The sequence below is a fragment of the Pseudoliparis swirei genome, chromosome 20 (genome assembly GCF_029220125.1).
Source record: "Pseudoliparis swirei isolate HS2019 ecotype Mariana Trench chromosome 20, NWPU_hadal_v1, whole genome shotgun sequence".
NCBI classification, from domain to species: Eukaryota; Metazoa; Chordata; class Actinopteri; order Perciformes; family Liparidae; genus Pseudoliparis; species Pseudoliparis swirei.
Window position 1 is genome coordinate 1,469,512 of NC_079407.1, and position 27,216 is coordinate 1,496,727.

The 27,216-nt window shown below is 46.4% G+C and overlaps 1 protein-coding gene across 1 annotated transcript; it reads right to left on the reverse strand.

The window, feature by feature from the left end:
- Positions 1–2,483: 2,483 nt before the first annotated feature.
- On the reverse strand, positions 2,484–20,156 carry LOC130210499 (alpha-2-macroglobulin-like). Its single transcript, XM_056440862.1, has 36 exons — positions 20,047–20,156; positions 19,749–19,929; positions 18,645–18,801; positions 18,179–18,231; positions 17,786–17,806; positions 17,476–17,641; positions 17,302–17,386; positions 17,062–17,212; positions 16,607–16,724; positions 16,421–16,530; positions 16,178–16,345; positions 15,770–15,997; positions 14,840–14,900; positions 14,611–14,756; positions 14,149–14,298; positions 13,793–13,936; positions 13,608–13,701; positions 13,370–13,529; positions 12,241–12,466; positions 11,724–11,850; positions 11,531–11,652; positions 11,404–11,455; positions 10,974–11,057; positions 5,887–6,063; positions 5,660–5,735; positions 5,366–5,522; positions 5,045–5,119; positions 4,730–4,892; positions 4,173–4,360; positions 3,874–4,086; positions 3,622–3,740; positions 3,432–3,522; positions 3,133–3,201; positions 2,955–3,060; positions 2,817–2,858; positions 2,484–2,611 (listed from the first exon to the last, which is right to left on the reverse strand). Exons 1-36 carry the CDS (start codon positions 20,124–20,126, stop codon positions 2,607–2,609), a joined length of 4,365 nt encoding a protein of 1,454 aa, XP_056296837.1. The 5' UTR covers positions 20,127–20,156; the 3' UTR covers positions 2,484–2,606.
- Positions 20,157–27,216: the final 7,060 nt, after the last annotated feature.

The following is a 27,216-nucleotide window of genomic DNA, read 5'->3' on the forward strand; positions in this document are numbered from 1 at the left end:
GCGCTCTGTCACAGTGTCAGAGTCAGAGTCAGAGTCAGTTTTATTTGTCAATTTTCCATATGTGCAAACATACAGAAGATCGAAATTGCGTTTCTCTTCTGTCCAACATAAAGTGAATTGTGCAACATATAGACAACATAGAGTGCAAAAATAGTAAAAAACATGTGAACATATAGACAACATAAAGTGCAAAAATAGTAAGAAACATGTAAACATATAGACAACATAAATTGTGCTAGCAGCATTCAGACATGTGAGTCTGAAAGAGGACGGAGTGGGAGGATGGGGAGAGAGTTCAGCTTCCTGACAGCCTGGTGGATGAAGCTGTTGGACAGCCTGGCGGTGTGAGCCCGGAGGCTCAGTATCTCCTCCCAGAGGGCAGGAGGCTGAAGAGACCGTGTGAGGGGTGGCAGGGGTCACTCACAATCGAGGTCGCTTTGCGGGTGAGGCGGGTGTTGTATATGTCCTGCAGGGATGGGAGGGGGGGGAGTGAGGCACCCATGATCCTTCCAGCTGCCTTCACTATGCGCTGCAGGGCGTTCCTGCTGTGGTCTGTGCAGCTTCCGCCCCACACAGTGATGCAGTTGGTCAGGATGTTCTGGATGGTGCCGCGGTAGAAGGTGCACATGATGGATGGGGGGCTCCCTGCTTTCCTCAGTTTCCGGAGGAAGTAGAGGCGCCTCTGTGCTTTCTTTGCCAGCGATGTAGTGTTGGCTGTCCACGAGAGGTCCTCACTGATTTCCACCCCCAGGAATTTGGTGCTGCTGACCTGCTCAATGTCCGCACCGTTGATGGTCAGTGGTGGGTGATGGGTGTGGCCTTTCCGGAAGTCAACAACGATCTCTTTGGTCTTGCTGTTGTTGAGCAGGAGGTTGTTGGCTCTGCACCACGTGGTCAGAAGGTTGACCTCCCTCCTGTAGAGGGTCTCGTCATCCTTGGTGATGAGACCTATCAATGTTGTGTCGTCTGCATCACTGCGTTGGACAATGTCCTGACAGATTTTATGGCACTTTAGTTCATATGGCAGAACATTTAAAATAAGTGTCACGTTCTAGGAATTGACAAACTGCACTGAAAGTGTTTTCTGGTGTCTCACTCTAACAGGGACAACACATGTTATGGCACTTTCATTCATATGGCAGAACATTTAAAATAGAAGTGCGCTATACACTACTTTTGAATTAATTATTGGATTTTGCGTATACAAATGCGATTAATCGTGATTAATCAGGGAAATCATGCGATTAATCGCGATTAAAAATGTTAATCGTTGCCCAGCCCTAATTTAAATATATATACATGAATGTATATATTTATAAATGTATATATATATGTATATATTATATATATACATTTAAATATATAAACATGAATGTATATATATATATAAATGTATATATCATGCGGGCCTCGTGCTCCTCGGAGCCTTTGGGCCGCGCGAGCCTCCGTACCGTAACACCGGGAGTAGAGGCGCACAGCGCAGTCTGGCATCAGGTACTAAACCCCTCCACAGCCGGTCAGCTGCCCGACACGGACCACAGTCACCTCATCAATAATAACAATAACAATAATAATAATAACAGCAGCAGCAGCTGGGCGGCTCCACGTACCTTTGATGGTCTTTTATTTCCCCTCGTTGATGAAAACAGCCAGCTGTCATTTAGCTCTCCCGGAAGTGACGTGGATTTTTTTATTTTTTTTGGTCCCACTCCAGCCCCCCCCAAGCTTTTTTTTATTAATCCATCCTTTAAAGGGAGAGCACCGTGGAGATCATTTGAATGAAAAGCTTTCAAAAAGGACCGAGTGAGAGACAGGCAGATGGAGACGCCCTCTGATGACGTCATCGGGTCATCCGTCTGGCCTCGTCTCTCACACAGGTGACTTCCAATGGCAGGCATTTCTAAATGTGACTGCAGGTGAACTCAGAATAATAATGGCTGCATTCCATTTAGCTCATTTAATCAAAATTGTTTCTTCGTATTTCAGAAAAGGTCATGAAATAGAAATTAATAAGCTGACCGACAAAGAAAAGCTTCTATATATCTAATAAAACATCTTTTAAATCCAGCGGCTCCTGAACCTTCAGGACCCATCGGCTCTCAGGGGTCAGGATGTGACCCACATGTAGAAATAAAACCATGGCAACACTCTTCATACATCATTTACACAAAAGTCAGCAAAAAAATATTTTTAAATTCCAAAAGTTCAAATCTGTTAAAAAAGAGTTAGAACATGATTTTATCTCGTGAAATATTCAACTTCACTTCTTTAAAAGTTACGACAATTAACTCTTGTGTTGATTCTGGCGCCCCCTGTGGACAAAGGTGGTAGTGCTGTCCACCACCAGAGTCCCTTTAGAAAACCTCTAATCTTAGACCGACATTTGTTGACCATGTTTCAGTATTTCTGAGTCTTGACCAGGATTAGTTTGGACCATAAAAGCTTTCTTCATTTTGAGATGAAACAAAAGACAATAAGAGCCATTTCCACATCAGATGACTTTATTTCCCATCATGCATTGTGTTCCTCAGCTGTATCAGAGCACTGCTGCTGTGTGAGGCCTGTCTGTAGACTTGGTGCTCATCAGGACTCACCCCTCCTCCAGTTCAACCTGCAACACGTCACACAACAATCACATGAGCTATTTGCAGGATTTGGTTTGAGCCTAAAGGTTTCCACTTTATAATAATCTATGGATTTATCTCCAGAATGTTGTGCACACGTTTTGAGGAGCAATGAAAAGGTTTTTGGCTCTGAAATGACATTTTGTGTTTGAAGCCAACACCTAGAGCAGCGTGTTGTGACCGGTTGTTTACCTGAGAAACAGGGGAAGGAGTACTCAATGTCATCCTGGTCACCTGAGAGCAGAGGAAGAGGAAGAGAGACGGGTCAACACATGTCCTGAGTCAATACTCTGATGAAGGGCGGAGCTCGTGGGGGTCTTCGGGTCTTACTCGGCTGGTAGTAGTCGTAGATCTTGACCACGGCCGGCTTCAGGTTCCCCACTCGGAGCTCCTGGATCAGGTCCAGCCTGTAGAAGATGGGCAAGTCCTTCTCCAGCTGTTGAGAGGAACAGACGACACGGTGAGCACGGACTGTCGGTTCCCCTGAGGCTGAGGGTTCTGCTCTCACCTCCTTGATGTACAGCAGGACGTGGTCCCCGTTCTGGTCCACTCGATCCACCATTATGGCCCGCTTGAGCTGCGAGGAGACGACAGTCAGCCGCTGCTTCCTCAACAACAGCTGAACACATTTCTACTGAGCTGCATCCACACAATACCCCCGAGAAGCCGAGCTGGAGCCTTCAAACCCCAACCGACCAATGAGAGATGTCCACTAGCTCCACCCCCTAAGAACAGACTACGGTCTGCACTGAGAGCCACGTAGTCACGAGGAAGAGCCTCAAGGTGAACCTCCATGTAACAACTCACGCTCTTCAGAGACTCAGGGTCTGGGACAAAGCCGGAGAGCATCTTGATGTCCAGGATCACCATGTTGGTGGTGTTCTCCTCTCCACTGTATCTGGAGGACAAGCAGAACAACAGCAACGTCAGCCTGCTGCCGAGCTCGGAGCTCCAGCTGCTAGACGCAGCCCAGGTCTTCTGCTGGCTGACTCCTCACAGGGTCTTGATCATCAGAGAGAGTTTGGGTCTTGTGTTGGTGCAGTCGGCCTTTGGTGTGACCTCCACCTGGAGAGTGGTGACTGCAGCGGGAGGCGGGACGTTATAGTGAAGAGAGATCTGAGAAGGAGGCGCACACGGGAGGTTTAATGTCCAAGAACCTCAGGAACGTATTGACTCAAAATGTGTTGGGAGAGTAGGGGGGGGGGGGGGTCAATGGAGTCAATGGAGCCAAGTGTTGGAGACCACTGACCTGCATCACAGCGCACGTCGTGCCCTTCACCTCCAGGCTGAACTTCCCCGTCGTGTCCTGAAGCTCCGCCTCCTGGTAGAGCAGCTTGTTGTTCTGGTTCACGTCAAACGTCAGCCGGCCACTGGGAGTCTGGACCGTCACCGTGCTCAAACCTCCGGGACTGAAGACTAGAGCGGAGTAGAGAGCCAGAGCCTGGAGAGCCACCACGGTGTCCTACAGAGAGATCTTCACATGCTTCAATGTTCTTGTGGTGGTGAGTCCCACCTCCAGTCCATCTTTATGCGTCCGCTCTTTCTGACCTGTGTGGAGGAGAAGCCGCCGCGGTAGTTCTGCTGGCTGGCCAGCCACCTGACGATGCCGGCGGCATAGCCCAGGTCTTCGGCGGTCGGGGAGGCGCTGAGTTTAGCCAGCACGACGTAGGCGCTGATCTCCACGGAGAGGGAGGCCGACGTGTCTGATGCCGTCTGAGCCCAGTGGAGGAACCCTCCTGAAAACAGCCGTAGAAGCAACAGTTCAACTCCATCACAGAGGCGAAGCCAGAGGGAGTTCCTTCAGGAGGAAACTCTCCGTGAGAGACGGCATCGCTGGATGGGATGGATACCAGAACTCTTCTCAATACTCTTGTGGTTCTTTTGGATTATATTGTGAGAATGAAAAAGGAATTGAACTGTCTTTCTTGAGCTCTCAACTTTTATCTTTCCTTCTCAGCTCATCAATGATCTCATTGATTATGCTATCCATTTATTGAATATCTTGTGATCACAACTGTCACCTCCGGACCTCATCAATACTTCTGGTCTCGACTCATCGAGAACCGGTTCCCGTGAGAGCAGCGTTTCAGGGCCTCCCTACTCACCTTGGTGTAGGGCGACCGAGTCCAGGTGCTTCAGAAGGTGAGCTCGGGCCTCCATGTCTCCTGCCAGGGTGAAGACGTACGCCAGCAGAGCCGTGGTGTAGCTGTTACTGAGGTCCCCGAATGACTCTCTGAGGCAAGACAGGCTCCTCTTCACTTCAGGGTTCTGTGATGAAGCAATGACTCCGAAAGTATTAACCAGTACTTAACCGGTACCTAACCAGTACTTAACCAGGCAGAACGTTGAGCAGCTGTCTCTCTGTGTGAAGTCCTTGTGAGGATCGTTCTGAGCTGAAGGGGTCGCATGGTTCTACTCACGTCTGCGGACGTGTTCATCTCCAGGAAGGCAGCAGTGATGTACGCGCTGAGCGTCACCTCGTCAGACACGCCGCCCTGCAGACAGGAAACAGGAAGCAGACCTCAGACCACATTGATCCCTGCGGATAACTTGTGGAGTAACGGCGCCCCCTCACGGGATAACGTTGACGTCACCGAGTAAATACAGTTGTCAGGAGGTGGTGTGATCAGGACATCGTCGATGTTTCTCGAGCCTCTGATCTCAGAGGAAGATCTGAGATGTTTCAGCGTCCTCAGTGATCCTCAGTCACTTCCACAGGAAGTCCAGCTGACTTCACTTACCTTCATCCGGTTGTTGAAGAGCTTTCCTGACGGTTGGAAACAGCCGTTCTCCTTCTGCTTCTCTTTCAGCCAAACCACCGAGCCTTCGATGGTCTTGGGGTCGATGTAGATGAAGGACTGGGCTTTGGTGAACGATCTCACCACGAAAGCGGTCAGCCTGAGGAGGAAGGAGAGAGGAGGAAACAAGAGGAGAGGAAGCACCGTCACGTTCACCATGCTTTCCACCCCCCGTTGGGCTTTGGGGTTCCTGTGCACACACGTTTAAATCTTGTGATCCATCGGCAGCGTTCTCACCAAGTGTTCCCCGTTCCGGATCCGAAGGTGCTGTAAGCGCCATCACCGTGCCTGTAGTTCAGCTGCCTCTGGTAGCCTGCGTCACACGACAGACATGTTGAGGACTTGATTGCTTCCATGACAGGAAGTTAAGGGGAAAGAACAGGAGCGAACCAAGGTCGCCAGCAGGGGCCTTGAACTGGAACGATGAGCGTCATCATGTAAGATCTCAAATGTTTGAGACGCACCGCCAGTCAGGAACTTGGTGGCCTTGTCGTTGATGGCCGAGGTCAGCTGCTGAGTGTTCCTCAGGTACTGGAGGATGTAGATGTTGGGGGCGAGGAGCGCCATGTTCTGCTCCCCACATCCGTACGGCATCCGCAGAAGCCCGTCAAGGTTGTTCAGGGCTCGGCCCAGAATGTCACCTGCACCAATGAAAACACCGACTCACGAAACCGAACATGTAACTGACCTGAGGTCAGAAGTTACCAAAGACACCGAGAATCAAAAGTGTCAAGACATGTTGTTATCTGGCCAGAACGATGCTTATTAAAAAAGGACTTTTCATTTTATTTCGTAAATTAGTTTCCTACTATTTCATGAGGAAGTGGGTTGTTTTCACGTATCTACTAAAGGGAGAGCCTCTCTTTGCTCGCCTGTCATCCCAGATGATCATTTCAAAGCTTAAAGATTGGTTTGGTTTACTCAAGCGGGAGATGGACAGGTGGATCGGTGCAGCAGGAAAACAAGACCGGACCATCTGGTGAAGAGGAGCTGAGCCGGAAGGCAAAGCTCTCAATGTACTGGTCGGTCTATGATCCAACACTCAATCCTAGGGCTCAGCCTTAGAGATAGAGTAGGGAGATGAGTTTCCTCTGTAGGGCTCAGCCTTAGAGATAGAGTAAGGAGATGAGTTTCCTCTGTAGGGCTCAGCCTTAGAGAAAGGGTAAGGAGATGAGGTTCCTCTGTAGGGCTCAGCCTTAGAGATAGAGTAAGGAGATGAGTTTCCTCTGTAGGGCTCAGCCTAAGAGATAGGGTAAGGAGATAAGTTTCCTCTGTAGGGCTCAGCCTTAGAGATCGGGTAAGGAGATGAGTTTCCTCTGTAGGGCTCAGCCTTAGAGATAGGGTTAGGAGATGAGTTTCCTCTGTAGGGCTCAGCCTTAGAGATAGGGTAAGGAGATGAGGTTCCTCTGTAGAGCTCAGCCTTAGAGATAGAGTAAGGAGATGAGGTTCCTCTGGAGGGCTCAGCCTTAGAGATAGAGGAAGGAGATGAGGTTCCTCTGGAGGGCTCAGCCTTAGAGATAGAGGAAGGAGATGAGTTTCCTCTGTAGGGCTCAGCCTTAGAGACAGGGTAAGGAGATGAGGTTCCTCTGTAGGGCTCAGCCTTAGAGATAGAGGAAGGAGATGAGGTTCCTCTGTAGGGCTCAGCCTTAGAGATAGAGTAAGGAGATGAGTTTCCTCTGTAGGGCTCAGCCTTAGAGATAGAGTTAGGAGCTTGGACATCAGGAGGGCGCTTGGACTCTAGCTGCTACTCCTTTGTGTCTAAAGGAGTCAGCTGAAGTGGTTCAGATCTCCTGGACCCTTCAGAAGGTTTCAAGGGACATCCAATGGGAGGAGACCCCGGGCTAGGGAACTTGTCCCTTATGACACAAAAAATACATGCAATGTATTCCGCCATCCAGGAAAGTAACCACGATGACATTGTTTCTGCAGACAACATACTTTCGACGGGACGAATGGGTTACTTTTGGGTCAATTTGCGTAACACATTGAAATATCACTAGATGGCGTTCTTGATTCATTTATTGAATTGCTGAGACTGTTAGTGACCATTAGACTGTTGATTTCAATGGGCCAATGGGAATTTATTATTTTATTTATTTATTTTTTGGTCATTTTTGAAAAAACTTGATATACGGTAGTATACAACAGGAGACACTTTTCAAGGATTAGTTGGTTTTAGCTAGCTAGCATGCTGCTAACGGAAGTTAGCTTTATGAAGGGTCTACAGACTTGTGCTGAGAGTATGTTGTTCAGGGCATCCATGACCATCTGGGGTTCTAATTTCAAGCATTTTGGAGCTTGTTGAAAAATCGCTAATTAGCCACATGCTACTATCATGACGGGGTCAATTGGCATACACGGCCGGCCCATACATGTGTAGTTGAAATGGCCCTAGAGTCATTTGACATACACTTGTATGGGCCGGCCAAGTATGTGAAATGACCCTCAAATGGGTCATTTGACATACACTTGTATGGGCCGGCCGAGTATGTGAAATGACTCTAAAATGGGTCATTTGACATACACTTTCATGAGCCGGCCGAGTATGTGAAATGACCCTAAAATGGATCATTTGGCATACACTTGTATGGGCCGGCCGTGTATGTGAAATGACACTGGTTATTTTAAGGGTATTTCTCCTGTTTTGTACCCAGAAAAGGTGCCCAAATCCTGGGTACTTGAATGCTAAAGTGACCATGGTCCTCCCACACAGAGATCAGTTGGAGTCAGTAGTTCAGAGCATCAAGTGACACTGATTATTTTAAGGGTATTTCTCCTGTTTTGTACCCAGAAAAGGTGCCCAAATCCTGGGTACTTGCATGCTAAAGTGACCATCTTCCACCCATACAAAGGACTCTATACTTGGGTAAATGTTAGTCAAATCCCCCTCTCAAAGAACCATGGAGGATTGGGGGACAGTGACTGTCACCAGGCATACATTCCCTCCAAGGCCGAACCAATAGTGACTTTACTTGGGTAAATGTGAGTCAAAGATCCAGGGAGGATTGGGGGACATTGACTGTCACCGGGGGGACAAAAGGCAACATTCCATTCTTCTGTCGGGCCTCTGGAGCTTACTCCCTGACCTTGCTCACCATCCGACCCCGTGGACCCCACACTTAAGCACTGCCCTGAGTTAAAACCCCTCTGTCAATTTTTTTTGATTTCAGGCCTCCTCTTTTTTCTCTCCTTGAGGATGAATTTTCATCTCTCAATCACACGTTACTAACTCTGCTTTCTCCCCGGAGTCCTTTTGACTTCACGTCTCATGGGGTCATCGGACCCTATGAGACGGCATAGATCCTATCTGCTGATGGATCGTCTGGGTCGTGGAATTCCTGCTCCTGACTACGCCACTGTCCTGTTGAGACTCCGCCCACTGTTGAGACTCCGCCCACTCCTCCTCCCCACCGCCATCTGCCTGATGGGTGGTGGAGGTCTCCATCGTGGAATATGCCTACTATGAACTATTCATACACTCTGTCATATTCATTGAATGTATTTTAACTCTAAATCTGTCCTTCTGTACACATTACATCTATTGCATCTGTCCATCCTGGAGAGGGATCCTCCTCTGTTGCTCTCCTGCAGGTTTCTTCCCTTTTTTTCCCCCTGAAGGGTTATTTGGGAGTTTTTCCTGGTCCGATGTGAGGTTTTGGGGCAGGGATGTCTATGTGTACAGATTGTAAAGCACTCCGAGACAAATTTGTAATTTGTGAAATTGGGCTATACAAATAAACTGAATTGAATTGAATTGAATTAGTGGTATACATGTAAAGAGGCATACACATACATTGTCACAAGGCATTCGCCACGAGGGCTATAAGACCAGGGGCCCGAAATTAAATTTTTTGCAGAGGGGTTTTTAACTCAGGGCAGTGCTTAAGTGTGGGTGCACGGGGTCGGATGGTGAGCAAGGTCATGGAGTAAGCTCCAGAGGCCCCACAGACCAATTGCATTTTGCCTTTTGTCCCCCCGGTGACAGTCAATGTCCCCCAATCCTCCTGGTCATGTACCCACGTATCGTCACTCCTGGTCTGGCCTAGGATGGAATGACTGCCTGGTGACCTTCACTGTCCCCCAATCCTCCTGGATCTTTGAGAGGGGGATTTGACTAACATGTACCCACGTATAGTCACTCCTGGTGGTCCGGCCTTGTATGTGATGTATGCCTGGTGACCGTCACTGTCCCCCAATCCTCCTGGATCTTTGAGAGGGGGATTTGACTAACATGTACCCACGCAAAGTCACTCCTGGTGGTCCGGCCTTGTATATGATGTATGCCTGGTGACCTTCAATGTCCCCCAATCCTCCTGTCTGCCTGGTGACCTTCACTGTACTCCGATCCTCCTGGATCTTTGAGAGGGGGATTTGACTCACATGTACCCCAGTATAGTCACTCACTCCTGGTGGTCCGGCCTATGATGTGATGTATGCCTGGTGACCTTCAATGTCCCCCAATCCTCCTGTCTGCCTGGTGACCCTCACTGTACTCCGATCTTCCAGGATCTTAGAGAGGGTGTTTTGACTCACATGTACCCAGAAAATGTTCCCAAAACCTGGGTACTCGCATGCTAAAGTCACCATGGTCCTCCCAGTAGTTCAGGGCATCCATGGGAGTCTGGCATTTCATTTTCAAGCAGTTTGGACGTTTTTTTAAATATACCGGAAGTACCTCTTATAAAGGGTCTAGAGCTTAGTGCTTTTACTATGTTCATCACGCCATCCAGGCCTATCTGGCGTTCTAATTTCAAGCATTTTGGAGCATGTTGAAAAATCGCTATAGCCACATGCTAACCATTAGCCAAGCCTTCTAAAGCATTTTTTGAAGTGAATATTGAGAATAAAAATACAGGGTCAAGGACCATGGGTTCAGACATCCCTCACTGATGTGCCCCTAGGAGATGGGCCCTTGATCCTGGCTACTTTTCTTGCAAATTGACCATCTTCCTACCTAAGTAGAGCAGAAGTTAGGGTAACTTGGCAGACACGGCCGGCCCATACAGATGTAGTCGAAATGACACAGTTTAATGACATGGGTCATTTGACATATACTTTATAGGCCGGGAATGTATGCTGAATGATCCGATGCCCTCTGGTGGCGAAAAACTGTCATGGGAGGATTGGACTACATTTAATACATTTTAAAAAAAATCATAACTCGGCGATCGAAGGTCATAATTGAAATCTTTTTCTCCCAGATGTAGCGCGGGAGGGGGCACTGTGAGCCTGAGGTGTGTTTCGATTTTTAGCGCCCTCAAAAAGGCTCCAAAATGCAGCCCGAAGTTTTTGACCCCCTGACACCCGAAATCTATGCCCCGTGACCCCTGAGGGCAGAAGGCTGGGAAGACCAGGACACGCTGGAGGATTCATATCTCCCAGCTGGCCTGAACGCCTCTGGATCCCCCAGAATGAGCTGGAAAGTGTTGCGGGTGAGAGGAAGTCTGGGTCACCTGCTGGTCTGCTGCCTGAGACCAGACCGGACTAAGAGGACGAGGATGGATGGTTTGGTTTACAGCAAAGCTCAACAATAATGTATTCAGGAGTTTACCCAGGACAGAGACTGAAGCACGGGCTGATCCAACAATCACTTCCTCGGGGAGCTGGATGTCGACTTCCTCCTTCAAAGCCTCTCCTGTGGACAACACACAGATCAGCAATCAAAGATGTCATTTAGATCTCACAGATGTAGTGGATCAGTTCCTGAAACAGGTCTTACTGGAAAGAAGATGCTACATTGTTGATGAACTGTATTTAAGCTACAACAAGGAACTTTCCGGTCGACTTTGATTGGATATTGGATACAGGATTAGGATTACACTGAGAATGGTTCAGGACCAGATGGAAGTTCCTCACTGTCACTAAATATCAAATAAATGTTGTCGTCATAGTGAAGCGACCTGCAACATGTTTGCCGTGTGCTGGCCCCGCCTCCTCCTGACCTGCAGCAGTGATTGGATGTTTGCTGTAGACACACTGACCTTTGGGGCAGAGCAGCCAGTTGAAGGTCTTTGACATCTCAACTCCTTCAGCCTGAGAGGGAACAAATCATTTGAGACTTCCCAGCTGCTGGCTGAACTTTGACTGAGTCGTCTTGTTGTGAAGTACCTTCACGATGAGAGGTCGTGTGACCGAGTCGATGCGACCTCTCTTCGGCACGCTCACCACCTCGTTGTCACAGGAAATGTGGGACGCCACGGCCTCGGCGACCACCGTCACGTTCACGACCCCTGAAGAAAACCAGGTCTTATTCCAGATAGAAACGGGGCGTAAAGCTTGAGGATAAAAGCTCGACCCTCACCTAAAGCTGAGAGCTCCATCGTCCAGCTCACGGTCCGCCGCTGGTTGCCGCACAAACAGGCAGTATACTGGTCACCGGAGAGGCGGGTGAGGGTGTATTCTAAGGAGGGAACCGGAGCCACGTTGACCTGGTCAGGAGACACAACAATATATTAAAAACACTGGTTCATAACTGAAATCCTGGATTATTGCAATCAGGCTCAGCTGCTCTGCTGATTAGCTAACGTTAGCGCCGTGACTACTCGATGGCTCCTTTTTGGTTTTCCAGGAGCAAAAGTTGAAGATAGAACCTTGTGCTGTTTTTTTTACATCTGAGACGATACAGGTGGAGTTAAAACACCACAGACCACCGATTGGTCAAGAGGGAATCCTCCAAAATTGTAATAAAATAGATTGACTCCCAATTGAAAGAAATTGCACCCCGTAACAAACGACGTCCTACAGAAGTTTATCTGCGTTGAATCTGATGCCGCGGCGTTACGGCGATGTTAGCACCAGTCCACGTGAATATGGGTTACCATGATGCAGCTGCTCAGGTAGTTGAAGACGGTCGCCTTCAGTTCGAAGTGCTCCCCCCGGATGATGGAGTAGGGCAGGGTGAGCTCCAGGAAGAAGGGCTGGAAGACGGTGATCTCCTGACGGGGGGCCAAGCCGAAACCATGGGGGGACAGACAGAAAGCCTCCGTCTCCCAGGTGGTGATGGTGTCTGGGACGGTGAGGGGCACGTCCTTCACTCCGGAGTCTCTGAAACAACAGATCGACGTAGTCGTCATGACGTAGCTCGTTGGTTTTTGGATGTTTTGAAGCCGACATTTAGTCATTTTGGTAGTCGCCATTTTGTTTTTTTTGCAACCACTTAACAGGAAGTGACAATATCTGGACTGAGGAGGAGTGACCTAGAGACGGCGTATACGTCACTGGTAGAGACCTGTCAATCACCTTGTAGCCCCGCCCCTAAAGCGTCCCCTGCTCTATGGTCTGTGTGACTCTAAATGACCATAAAGTACTGAATGATGACATCATGCTGTATAGAAGAAGACTTGAAACTAGAGACTGAGACATAAACTCATGTTTACAATGTTTACTGAGGGAATACATCAAGAGAAGTAGAGTCACTATATACTTATATACAACCAGAGGAACCCCCTGGTGGTCAGGAGAGAGAATGCAGCTTTAACACATGAAGCATAGACTTCTATACAACCAGAAGAGTCGCCCCCTGGTGGTTAGGAGAGAGATTGCAGCTTTAACACATGAAGCATAGACTTCTATACAACCAGAGGAGTCGCCCCCTGGTGGTCAGGGGAGAGATTGCAGCTTTAACACATGAATCATAGACTTCTATACAACCAGAGGAGTCGCCCCCTGGTGCTCAACACTGCAGTCCACAAACCAATGAGTGCATCCAATTCTTAAACACAGTCCATGGTAGAGACTGACCTCTGGTGGAGGGTTTTCTAAATACCCTGGTGAACCCTAAACACCAACCAAGCCTCACAAACAAATTGTTCTGAGCATCACAAACTCTTTGAGTCATCATCAGGTAGAAGAAGAAGAACAAGTCTAAAGGGCAATGGCTGAACATTATGGTAATGGAATTAATGTGTGTAGGAAGTCTGAAAGAAGGACTGCGGTGCAAAACCTCACCCCACTTCCACCAGGTCCCATATCCAGGTCTCAGGGAAGAAAGTACGCACTGTCTCTATTGTTAAATCATCAGATACACCTCCATGATCACTCATCCCCATCATCACTGGTGTGGCCATTCTGTCTTGGTGAGGAACAGAATCATACCGATAATGATGACCTGACAATAAAGCAGAACATAGTGCATCAGAACAAGAGGAAGCCTTTAAGCTGGTAAATATTTAGCTATCTTAAATACCATATGTGTGGCCGTGGTGGTATTCTCTTCCTTTGTACTGGAGGCATGAAGGCGCTCTGATTAACAAGTTGGTTGCCATCTTCAACCCCACGCTCTGGATGATCCCACAACAAACAGACGTCACTGAAATGTGCAACAACAAAACATACGAGGACAAACGACATCAAGATATCGTGCATTCACACCTGGAAAACGGTATGAGCGTCCTCTTTCGGCTCACTGGGGTACGGCATGATGTGTCTTCTCGGCCTCACGGGCAAACATTCGACGGGATCTTCAACCATGTATGGAATGTGGGAGACTTTCTTGACTGGCAACAGGTCAAATATCTGAAAAGAAAAAGTATATTTTGAAGCTGTAACCAGACAAATGTTTTTCTATACAGATCTGACAATTGGGGAACTGTCTTTGTCACAACCGGGCCTTCATCTTCATGTCGTCACGTTTACGTGATCTTGACTATTTCCATTTTCAAACTGCATGAAGGTCAACTGGTTGAAAGAAAGCAGATGTATTCTTGTGCTTTGGCTCCAGCAGCTACCTTCTCTGCATCCAGAGTTTTCCCCGGCTCCTTGATGAGGACGCTCTGGTCCACGGCGCTCACGCCGCACAGCGAGTCGGGCTGAGCCGCCACCTGCAGGATGACCTCCTCTCCCGGGACCGCCGAGGACGGAGAGAACTCCAGGGACACCTGGGACAGAAGAGTCAACGTTCAGAGTGCCGCCGCTCTTCCTGGCGGCGTTGCAGCGCTACGATTGGCGTCCGCGCTCGCCGAGGCGCCGTAACCAGATTTGTTGGGATCCTGTGTTCTGACCAATGGGCGATCCTGACCCTGAAGGCTGGAGTTCCTGACCTACATGTTTATTTTACTGAAGAAAAAAAATGAACTCGCATATTAATTTAAATACTGGCCTTTTCATTGAGATGAGACCCTGCGGACTCAATCTCCCGAGACTCGACACAAAACCGATGTTTCCCCACGGGTCACTGAGCCTTCACTGACCTTGTTACCAAAGCATTTCTCGACGGAGAAGTCGACGCTGTTAGCCACCACATTCTCGCTGGGGAGAACGGCGTACGCCACCACCTGGACGTCTGGCGCCATGTCGGGAGACACCATCAGCTTGAAGGTCACCTCGCCCTCGTTCACTGAAACCACAAACCAACTGCTGTGAGCCCCGACCGCCTCACCTGCCTCCATTCACCATGTCAATAAAGGGTTGTTTCTTCACCTGATTTTTGCACTTGGACCCGTTTGACTCCCTGCATGACGATGGCTCCTCGGGTTAAGACCTGCAATCAATGTGGAACATTTAGGGTTTAGTGGGAAAACAATAATCAAACCCGTGTTTCAATCGGCGCCTGAAACTAAGAACATGGTGTGTTTTATTCTGTCAGTAAAGACAAATCTATGTCTTAGGAACTGGATTGTATAACTGGTTCATTAGACTGGTGACCTCACAGATAACGCATCCTCCAAAGAGAACCATCTCAGCTCCCCATCGCCACCTGTCTCCAGAGCAGATAAGACTGAGAACGGGTTCAGACCGGCCTGACCTCCCAGCAGCCCCGGAGGGAACACTGGCTCTAGTGAGACGTTTGTGCTTTACGTCATCTGAAGGTACCAAACGGGTCCTTTGAGCCGGACTTCAGTGATCTGATGTAAAAGTCTTCATAAAACCATCATCCCCCGTCGTCTCTTAGAGAACCGTTAGGTGTCACGAATGTCACGGGTTTCGTGGGGCAAAAGCTCCTCTGAGGAGGAAGCAGGCAATACAGCGGGTAAAGGGAACAACAACTCTCTTTACTTGAGTAAAAGGTTCAACATAAAAACTCTGGTTGGAAGCAACTTTACACTGGAAACAAAACACTTGGAATCTAAGACAGGAATCCACCACAGGTAACGTGGATAGGGAGTTAATCACGGTAACAAAGACTGGGAAAAATGACACGAGTAAAGACAACAATCCCACCGGGGACAAGGAAAGGATGGCAGAACATATAGGGGGAAACCCACAGGTGTGGGGCATGAGTGATCAGGGAGACAGAGGAGTGTCTGAGAGCAGGTGCAGGGAATGAACAATCAAGACACCCTGGGAGACCCTGGTAGACCCTGGGAGACACTCAGAACAGGGCGTTACAGAAGGAGAGACTTCACTCACCAGATACATCACGTCCACAGAGCCCTGGGCTTCTCCGACCACCGTGTATTGGATGGTGAAGACTTCTTCTCTGTCACATGGAAGTGGGTTATTCTTCTTCATCACCTCCAGGAAGCTGATCGTTTTAGTGTGTGGAGTTGAAAGTCGGAGCAATGACACGCTGTGCTCTCCAGCCTCATAGTGCGGCGTTCTGTAACCTTCGTAGGCGTATTCCGGCAAGTTGCTCACCTAGAAAGCAGAAAATAAACTCTATAAAGGAGCTTGATTTCACAGTCACCATCTTGGATTAACACATGAAGCATAGACTTCTATACAACCAGACTGAAAACGGTTACAATATGGCTACTGGCCACTTGGCAGCACCCTGCAGCATATTGAGAAACCGGTGCAGTGCTTCTTCCTACTTACGTGGAGTTGGATGTCCCCCACAAGTTCAGCCGTGCTGAGTGTGAACGAGGCGACGCCATGGCTGTTGGTTGTGAGATTCTGCAGCCGGCGTGAGGACCACCTTTCACCCTCAAACAGGTACAGCGGCATGTCAGCAATGGGGGTTTTGTTGTAATGGACCGCTTGAACCTGTTGGAAGCAAACAGTCGAATCACCGAGAAGGGCCGCGACTCGAATCACGCCGAAGAAGTGAAGGACACTTACTTTTCCCTCAAAGTTTGATCCTTGGTCATAAATCTTGGGCGTGTCGGTGAAGGACAGCTTTCCAACGATATATGAAATCGTCATTTTCTGCTCTAGCTTGAGTGAGATACCTGCACAACAACAACTGGTTTAGCACAGAGTAATTCTCTCGCCATATAAATGTGACATGGAATATTAAAGACTTGCCTGTGCCCTCCTCTTCCACTTTGACCGAGAGCTGAAGTTTATCTCTCAAAACCTTTTGTGCAACTCTTGTGAAAGCTGACATCGGGAAGATAAACGAGGCGCAGCCTTTGTTGTCCGTCTAGAAAGAACAACGAATAAAATAAAAATGTCCCCCATTCAACACCCGTGTTACTCCTTAATACGTAAACTTTGCTTCTTCAGTTCAAACACTGAAGTTATCGAAGCATATTCATCCTGATGTTCATCGTCACTAACTTTAACTTACACATGTCACTAACTGAGGAGGAGACACCTTCACTCTCCATATGCATACAAAACAAATGTAGACACGGAAAGACAAAGTCCAGGGGCCCCAGTAACGAACCCTGAGGAACCCCCTGAAGTCTTTAAACCATGCAGGTTTAATCATCGTAAGCCTTATATGCGCCTCCTTTTCAGCCGAGATGAGACCGTACCTGCTTTGTCTCACTGTGGCATGGGGCGACTACATCAATGTCCTCCTCCAGCGTGTCAATGTTGAATGAAGGTCTTGGACGATAGTAATGATTTAGAGGTCGGCACATCTTGGCCTCAACAATGCCTGGAACGGGCTGTCCGAATGTATACCTGATGAGAAGTAGGAATGAAAACATTCATTCACTCCCCAAACGGGACCTGATTATTTAAGATTGTAACGAGCTGAAGAGTTTACTTACGTTGCACATACTTCAGCTTTAATTTCCTGCTGATCAATAACTACTTCATCGGATGCATTTATTTTTATTTCATATTTCGGAAGAACTGGGGACAAAATGTGTTAATTAGCATTATTGCTTCATAATTAATGGATTGAAAGAAAGGTAAAACAATTTAATTAATCCGAATCTCACCGTATTTCTCCACCTTGAAGTTGTGATGTATTTTTTCCAACCCAGTCGTCACAATAACCTGGTAGTGTCCTTCACGGGCCTCAGAGTTCAAGTCGTATGAAAGCTGCAATATTTTACTGTTGGATGTTTCATTCAGCCACTGTCCAATCCGGTTATTGTCAGCATCCTGTCAAATAACGTGACTGTGAAGAACTTGTGATCAAACATGAGGACCTCATCTGAATAACCATCATTTGTTTACAAGGTTAACAAATATTTGTTTGAAGAAAATCAACATATTAAAGGGTGGATATTTTCCTTTTAGTCTTACCTCAATTTCGATGATATCATACTGAAAAAAAGAAACAGGGAGATTTGTTCCAGCTGGTTTGCATTGCTTTCATCATACAGAGTGCTTATGAATTTACTTACATTAAAATAAACTGAATGATATTTCTCATCATGAAATCAGTGGAGTTATTCAATCCACAGAACTTCTTAGGCTACATTCATACCATATCCATAAGAAACTCGTGTTAGGAGGTGATGGATTAGTCAGGTCTACCTATAGGGGCTGTTGCTGTACTATTGACCCACAGCTTCATGATTAGGAAACATAGCTCATCGATCACCTCATTACGTAACTTTAAAACCTGCACCGCTCCCCAACAGTATCACTAACACTGTTTTTTGTGAATGCCACCTGAGGAAAGGAAAGACTCACCAGCCCATTGGCAGGCGTGAACTTGGAGTCCAGCGTGATGACTCTGAAATGCACTGAGAGAAATACAGAGAATATTCAACATGAAGCTTCACATATTAAATATGATCTGGAATGTGAGGGTGGATACTTTTAACAGCAGGAAAACAGTTAATATTTCATTTATACCAATGTAAAAGCATTTTTTATCCATGCTAACGTAATTTTTTTCATATAAACTAACCTAACTTCTTTTTTCCATGCTAACGTAACATTTATCATCGATGCTAAAGTTACTTTTTTCATACGTTAACATAACTTTTACCGTATAAACTAATGTTACTTTTTAATGTATGCCAACTAAACTTTGTCAATATGAGCTTTGTTACTTTTTCTTAAATGCTAATGTATTTGGTATCATGGAAATCTGTCTTGATACAGCGTGGTACCATCTTGTAAACAGCATCATAGATCATCAACTCAAGGTTACCTGTTTGTCCAGGGAGGTAGATTGGTTTATCGGTTTGGACGAATGTCATTGGACGATAGACTTTGATCAGGACCTTCCTGACTTCTTTTGAGTAATAAGTGTCGCCTCGTACCTCCACCTCAAATTCCTGCACATCTCCATCCTTCCCTGAGGGAACCTGTGACAAAGACATGTTTTATGGACACGGTGAGAAACACTTTTGAAAGAAATTATTATTCATGAATATATTACTTGTTTTAATGTGATTTGTGCTTTAGTTTATAAATCTGTGTGTATGTTTTGCATAATATCATTGTGTTTCTAAAGTGGTATTCTCATAAACACATTATCAACTAGAATGGGCACTCGGTAGAGCGCATACCTTCGCATATCACAAGATTGGGCATTGAATTATGAACATTTTGGCATTAGTTGCATGCCAATTGGACACAAATGTATCGTGCTATGGTAAAAAAAGATTTAGACCTTTCCATGACCTTGACCTTGACCTTTGACCCGATTGATCCCAAAATCTAATCAAATGGTCCCCGGATAATAACCAATCATCCCACCAAATTTCATGCCATTCAAGAAGATTTGACCTGTTCATGACCTTTGGCCTTGACCTTTGACCCGATTGATCCCAAAATCGAATCAACTGGTCACCGGATAATAACCAATCATCCCACCAAATTCCATGTGATTCGGTTCAATACTTTTTGAGTTCTGCGAATAACACACATACAAATAAATAAATAAATACACAGCGATCAAAACATAACCTTCCGCATTTTCAATGCGAAGGTAATGAATGCAATTCATAAAATCGTGAGAGCTTACCTTAAAAAAATGTTCTTAGAAAAGATCATTGTACTAATGAGCTAACGTACCTTTTCATAGATGAATGAATTTTACTTCAACATACAAGCTAACGTAACTTTTCTTATATACGTGAATTTTACTTTAGAAATACAAGCTAACGTAACTTTTCTCATATAAGGGAATTTTACTTTGGAAATACAAGCTAACGTAACTTTTCTCACTTAAGGGAATTTTACTTTGGAAAGACAAGCTAACGTAATTTACGTCTTACGTAATCCCTGTTAAGGTTCTGATGGTGCTCACCGTAAATTGAGTGCAGCTATGAAAGTCCTTATTGGACGCCTGTTTGAAGAGGGTTGTGTTCTCCTCTGAGGACTTCAGAGTGATGATCATGACCAGAGTCTCGTTGGGCTGCAGGAGACTCGCACAGAGCTTGGTCTCAGCCCCGGATTCAAGAGTTGCAGGAATGGCGACCATGTACTGCCTGCAGCCACAGAAACATACAGAAGAGAGCTCACTGGATCGGCCACGGAAGAAACTCCAACCGGCAGCAAAGATGCCCACAGATTCACGTTCAATAAGACGGTTCAGCTAAACTTACGGTCCTGCCGCTGCTCGACCCACAAACATCCAGCTGAAGAAGAGGGTCCATGTCCACATCTGACACCCAGGGAGACCCATGGCTGACTGAGATGATACTGGTGAAGATGACCCAAAGTCAGCATCTTTTAAATGTCTCTGCCAGAGAAGTCCAGTCCAGCTCCACGCCCACGCACATCATGCAACTCTTCTATTGGAATTGCAGGTTCCTCAGTCAATCATTGATAGACTTTGTGTTGATTAAGTAGGGATGGCTGCAATGTGCAAAGGGATATAATGAGGAAAGGGTCAGATTTATGTTTGTCATTCCACTCATAATAATAAAAATGTCTTTTCTATAGAAAATCATATTGTGGTACTTTCTCAATTAACGATGTTGCACAACCTTTTTAAGCATTTCGTTCTGTGCATTCCTTGCATCGTGACACACGGTTCACACACAGCACATAGGCCTTCCCCTCTTCTACGTTCACCAGGTCATTGTGCTGGGTGTTGCCTCAAAAATATATATTTTAATATGTATAATAAACATGCTAATGTTACTTTTTCCATATGAGCTGGTTTAACTTTTTCTTATCTTATGACGTAACTTTTTTTCATATCTGCTAATGTACATTTTTCATATATGCTAACGCAACTTTTTTCATTTTAGCTAATATTGCTTTGTCATACACACTAATGCAACTTTGATATTGCTGCTATTTTGTTATTATTAAAATATAAATAATACATTAGGATTAATGTGGTTCCCTAGTGCATAAAACAACATTAATATAGAGCTTGTTTATATAGACCAGCGTAACCCGTGGTGACAATGCCAGAAAGGGAGCCAAAGTCAAGCCGACGTATATGTGTTACAGTACGTTCTGTTACTTTGCCCTTTACCCAGCGTGGGATGTTTGATCTTAGTTATGCAAACAGCTCGGAGCCTCATGGCCAAAGTAGAACTTCTTTTCAAGTAAGTAAACATTTGTGAACTGATAAAAATGAGTTACAACACAGTAAATAATGTGCTTACCGTTTAAAATTTGGCAACAAAACAAAACTTTGCACAAGACTTAAACATTGATAAATGCATATATATATATATATATATATATATATATATATATATATATATATATATATGCATAGTTGCATTGTTTGTAACTTCTCATGTTGATTGTATGCAGGCTTGGCTCGAGAGGCGAGATCCTGTTGTTTATCTTCTGCCATGTAGGTGAGCAACTTGCCGGACTACTTCCTACTTCTGGAGGTGATGACGAAGGAATCGGGTATTAGCTCATGACTGTGGTGGGAGCTCAACTGGTTCTGCAGTTCAGAGGCTGCTTGCGAATCGAATATCTCTTTAAGGGTGGTTCCAAAAAGAATGATTCCTTTCATATCTACATCACCAATTCATCAAATTTAGTAATAATAATAATCATCATTTATTTTATCAAGCGCTTCTCAAGGCACCCGAAGTCGCTTTACAGAGTCCAGAGTCCAGTAGTCATACACACACACAGTCATCCCGGTGGTGGTGAGCTACATCAGTAGCCACAGCTGCCCTGGGGCAGACTGACGGAAGCATGGCAGCCAATCAGCGCCTCCGGCCCCTCCCCCACCACCAACACTCATTCACATCCATACGAACCGGGGTGAGGCTGCGGTGCATGTCTTTATGATGTGAAGAGTGTGTTGTAGTGAGTGTGTTTGTGTGACAGAGAGAACGTTTAAAGCTTGAGTTGGTAATCTTTAAATGATCAAATCTAAAAAACCCGGCCCGGTGTTACGGGGTCAGATCAGTCTCAATAATTGCAAATGCACACAGAGACTCACAAATGCACGCAGAATATTCACAAATACATTCCAATGCACACATGAATAAATTACCATTTGTTTGTGGATCGCTACACATTTGTTTGTGGGTTTTTGAGACCCCCCTGCCGTGTTTCCATTTGCTAATGCGATTTTTTCAACATAGACCTATCTGTAGCCAATCAGATGTCACTCTCATTTTCAAACCCATACCTGCAAACTCATGAGGGGTGAAAAAGGTGACAACACGTTGTTTGAAGCCTCAAAGCTTTTAGAACCGCACCTACAGTCATTTTATTGTTCTGACCACAAATCTAAATAATGATAATAAACAGTTTAAGAACAAAAGGTCCTCCGCTCTGACTCAGCCCTGTAATGATAGTAATAACAAATATACATTGTCATTATATATAATATGGTTAAAGTCATTCATGAACCAACTTCCTTTTGTTTTGCCTGAACAGTCCTCATGGACTTTTTCCCTGAATCTGTTCTGTCTCTACCTGTTTGTCACGATACTCATATTATAACTTATATACATATTACATACCTGCCATAAATATCATGATACCCCATACCAGAATTCAATACAATACCATAAAAACAATATGGTACCATAAATACGAGACTGGTATATTTATCTATAATAGCAATAAATAAAACATCTGTATGGATCACCTTTTACCAACTTTTTCAACACTGAACAAATGACAGTAATATTAGTATTAATTCAATTCAGTTTATTTGTATAGCCCAATTTCACAAATTACAAATTTGTCTCGGAGTGCTTTACAATCTGTACACATAGACATCCCTGCCCCAAAACCTCACATCGGACCAGGAAAAACTCCCAAATAACCCTTCAGGGGGAAAAAAAGGGAAGAAACCTGGAGGAGAGCAACAGAGGAGGATCCCTCTCCTAGGATGGACAGATGCAATAGATGTAATGTGTACAGAAGGACAGATTTAGAGTTAAAATACATTCAATGAATATGACAGAGTGTATGAATAGTTCATAGTAGGCATATTCCACGATGGAGACCTCCACGATCCATCAGGCAGATGGCGGTGGGGAGGAGGAGGGCGGACTCTCAACAGGACAGTGGCGTAGTCATGAGCAGGAATTCCACGACCCAGACGATCTATGCCGTCTCATAGGGACCGATGACCCCATGAGACGTAAAGTCAGAAGGACTTCCGGGAGAAAGCAGAGTTAGTAACGTGTGATTGAGAGATGAAAATTCATCCTTAAGGAGAGAAAAAGAGGAGATAGGTACTCAGTGCATCCTAAAACGTCCCCCGGCAGCTATAAGCCTATAGCAGCATATCAAGGGGCTGGACCAGGGCAAACCTGATTCAGCCCTAACTATAAGCTCTGTCAAAGAGGAAGGTCTTAAGTCTACTCTTAAATGAGGTGACTGTGTCTGCCTCCCGGACTGAAATTGGAAGCTGGTTCCATAAAAGAGGAGCTTGATAACTAAAGGCTCTGGCTCCCATTCTACTTTTTAAGACTCTAGGAACTACAAGTAGTCCCGCATTTAGTGAGCGTAGCTCTCTAGTGGGGCAATATGGTACGACAAGCTCCTTAAGATATGATGGAGCATCACCAATCAAGGCTTTGTAGGTTAAGAGAAGAATTTTAAAAGTGATTCTTGATTTTACTGGGAGCCAGTGCAGAGCAGCTAGTGCAGGAGTGATGTGATCTCTTTTCTTAGTTTTAGTGAGAACACGAGCTGCAGCATTCTGGATCAACTGGAGGGACCTAAGAGATTTATTAGAGCAGCCTGCTAATAAGGAGTTGCAGTAATCCAGTCTCAAGTAACGAACGCTGAACCAATTTTTCTGCATCTTCTTGAGACAAGATGTGCCTGATTTTTGAAATATTACGTAGATGAAAGAATGCAGTCCTTGAGATTTGCTTTACGTGGGAGTTAAAGGACAAGTCCCGATCAAAGATAACGCCAAGATTCTTTACAGTGGTGTTGGATGCCAGGGCAATGCCGTCTACAGAATCCACATCACCAGATAATTGATCTCTGAGGTGCTCAGGGCCGATTAAAATTACTTCGGTTTTGTCTGAGTTTAACATCAAGAAGTTGCAGGTCATCCATGATTTTATGTCTTTAAGACATGCTTGAATTTTACAGAGTTGGTTGCTCTCCTCTGGTTTTATCGATAAATATAGTTGAGTGTCATCTGCATAACAATGAAAGTTTATGGAGTGTTTCCTGATAATATTGCCCAAAGGAAGCATGTATAAGGTAAATAAAATTGGTCCAAGCACAGAACCTTGTGGAACTCCGTGATTAACGTTGGTGGTTATCGAGGCGTCATCGTTTACAAATACAAACTGAGATCGATCTGATAAATAGGATTTAAACCAAATTAGTGCCGTGCCTGAAATGCCAATCGACTGCTCCAGTCTCTGTAACAGGATGTCATGGTCAATGGTGTCGAATGCAGCACTAAGGCTAATACAGCCAGATATGAATGAAACTACATGGTTCCATCATAGCATTGATGATACACTATGAGGCCGTTAGTCTCTGACCAGATGATCCACAGTTCATCAGGATGAGCAGCTGGAGAGTTACAGAACTTTACAGACTGAAACATTTCACTTCTGGCATCTTTTTTTAAATTTTTTTTTTTAAAGCCGAAGTTGGTCTCTAAAGCTCCGCCTCTTCTCTCGCTGTGAGCTGCGCAGCGCAGTGTGCGCAGACAGCTCGACACGGAGCAGCGCGTGCGCTCTGATCGCTCTCTTAATGAAGTATCGATACTAAAAATATGCTAAATCACATCGTGTTTAACGTATAGGTACTTTGTTAGCATCGCTACACCGTGCAGCGTGACAGCAGCAGATGTAGCGGGATGACATTCAAGCTAACCTGAACCCCCAAACGATGTGGACATCTGAACGCTGATTGGCCGAGACGCGACACGCCCCATCAAAGATGTTTTATTGCGAAGAGCACCACTCCACATTTTCTCCTCGTCTCATTGCAATCTCAACGGCAGCGGGCCAGGTGACCCCCCCCCCCCCCCCAAAAACAAAAACTCTTCACGTGGATTACCTATTTTGAGTTCAAAACGGTGAATTTCACCGAAAGGTGACAAGTTTGCAGGTATGCAAACCAATCACAGACTAATCATGACAACAAGGCAGTTGTTGTAAGTCATTTAAACTTCGGTTTAATCTTCTAAATCTTGTACAAAATCTTGGCACGGCGCAAATGACGCGAATAGAGCCAAACATTCACCTCATTCACCAAAGTTTAAATATTAATATTTTGGCGTAAGAGAAAGACTCAGAAATGCAGGTAAGTTGAAATATTTCAACTTTGGCGAAAAACTCGCCTGACGCTAAGTTGCAAAAGCCAATCAGCGTTGAGATGCTCGGCCGTTGGTGATTCTAACTGCTGCTCGAGTAGCGCTGGAAGCAGAAGTCATTCAGGCGTAGTCGGTGAAAGTCACTGAGCTGTGTGAGCCCCAGTGTTGTGAGTAACGCGTTACTTTGTAACTCGTTACTGTAATTCCACTACTTTTAGCGGTAACGAGCATGTAACAAAGTATTTTTTTAAATCAACTAACGCAGTTACAATTACTGAAATGTAAATGAGTTCATTACTCGCGTTACTCTCTTTTGTGAAAAATCAGAATCAGAATCAGAATCAGAAACAGGTTTATTGCCAAAGAATGAATGTTTTCACAAACAAACGAGGAATTTTTTTTGGTGGAAGGTGCAACATTTGGACATGACAAACAACAATCAACGCAAGGAGGGAGGAGGAGTGGGAGGAAGAGGGAGGAGGAGGAAGAGGAAGGAGCGGGAAGAAGGAGGAGAGAGGAAGGTGGAAGAAGAGGTGGTAGTCCTGGGGGTGACAGTCAGTCAGTCCCGGGGTCCATTGATGAGCCCGACCGCCGTCGGAAAAAGCTATTGGTGTGGCGGGAGGTCGTGGTCATGATGGACGCAGCCTCCTCCCGAGGGAGGGACTCGAACAGGAGTGTCCAGGGTGGGAGGGTCGGCGACAATCTTTCTGGCCCGCTTCAGTGACCTGGAAGTGAACAGGACCTGGAGGGAAGGCAGATTGCAACCGATAACCCTCTCGGCCGAGCGGATGATGCTCTGCAGCCTGCGCTTGTCTTTGGCTGTGGCTGCAGGGTGCCAGACGGTGATGGAGGAGCAGATGATGGACTCAACGATGGCCGTAGAACTGTACCATCATCTTCCCTGGCAGGTTGAATTTCCTCAGCTGCCTCAGGAAGAACATCCTCTGCTGGGCCTTCTTGGAGATGGAGCCGATGTTCAGCTCCCACTTGAGGTCCTGGGAGATGATGGAGCCCAGGAAGCGGTAGGACTCCACAGCCGACGGGGAGTCACACAGGGTGAGAGGGCCTGGTGGGGCTGCATTCCTCCTGAAATCCACAACCATCTCCACTGTCTTCAGAGCGTTGAGCTCCAGGTTGTTCTGGCTGCACCAGGTCACCAGGTGGTCAGTCTCCCACCTGTAGGCGGTCTCGTCCCGCCAGAGATGAGTCCAATGAGGGTGGTGTCATCCGCGAACTTTAGGAGCTTGACGGACTGGTGACTGGAGGTGCAGCTGTTGGTGTACAGGGAGAACAGCAGAGGGAGAGAACACAGCCTTGGGGGAACCCGTGCTGGTGGTCCGGGAGCCTGAGACGTGTTTCCCCAGCCTCACGTGCTGCTTCCTGTCGGTCAGGAAGTCTGTGATCCACCTGCAGGTGGAGTCGGGCACGTGCAGCTGGGAGAGCTTGTCCTGCAGCAGGGACGGATGATGGAATTGAAGGCAGAGCTGAAGTCCACAAACAGGATCCTGGCGAGGTTCCTCGGGAGTCCAGATGCTGGAGGATGTAGTGAAGGGCCATGTTGACTGCATCGCCTGCAGACCTGTTGGCTCTGTAGGCGAACTGCAGGGGTCCAGGAGTGGGTCGGTGATGGTCTTGAGGTGTGACAGGACCAGCGTTCAAAGGACTTCATGACCACAGAGGTCAGGGCGACGGGCCTGTAGTCATTGAGTCCTGTGATCTTGGGTTTTTGGGACGGGATGATGGTGGAGGCCTTGAAGCAGGCTGGAACGTGGCATGTCTCCAGGAGGTGTTGAAGATGTCGGTGAACACCGGAGACAGCTGGTCAGCACAGTGCTTCAGGGTGGAGGGGAGACGGAGTCCGGGCCCGCTGCTTTATGGGGTTCTGCTTTTAAACAGCCTGTTGACGGCTCTCCAGGATGACGAGGGGCGTCGCTGAGTTGATGGAGGGTGCTCCAGAGGTGTGAGCCCCTGATGGGCTGGGGGAGGGTGGGCTGATGGTCTGTAGCTTGTTGGTGGGGCTGTGGGGGATTGTCTCAGGACT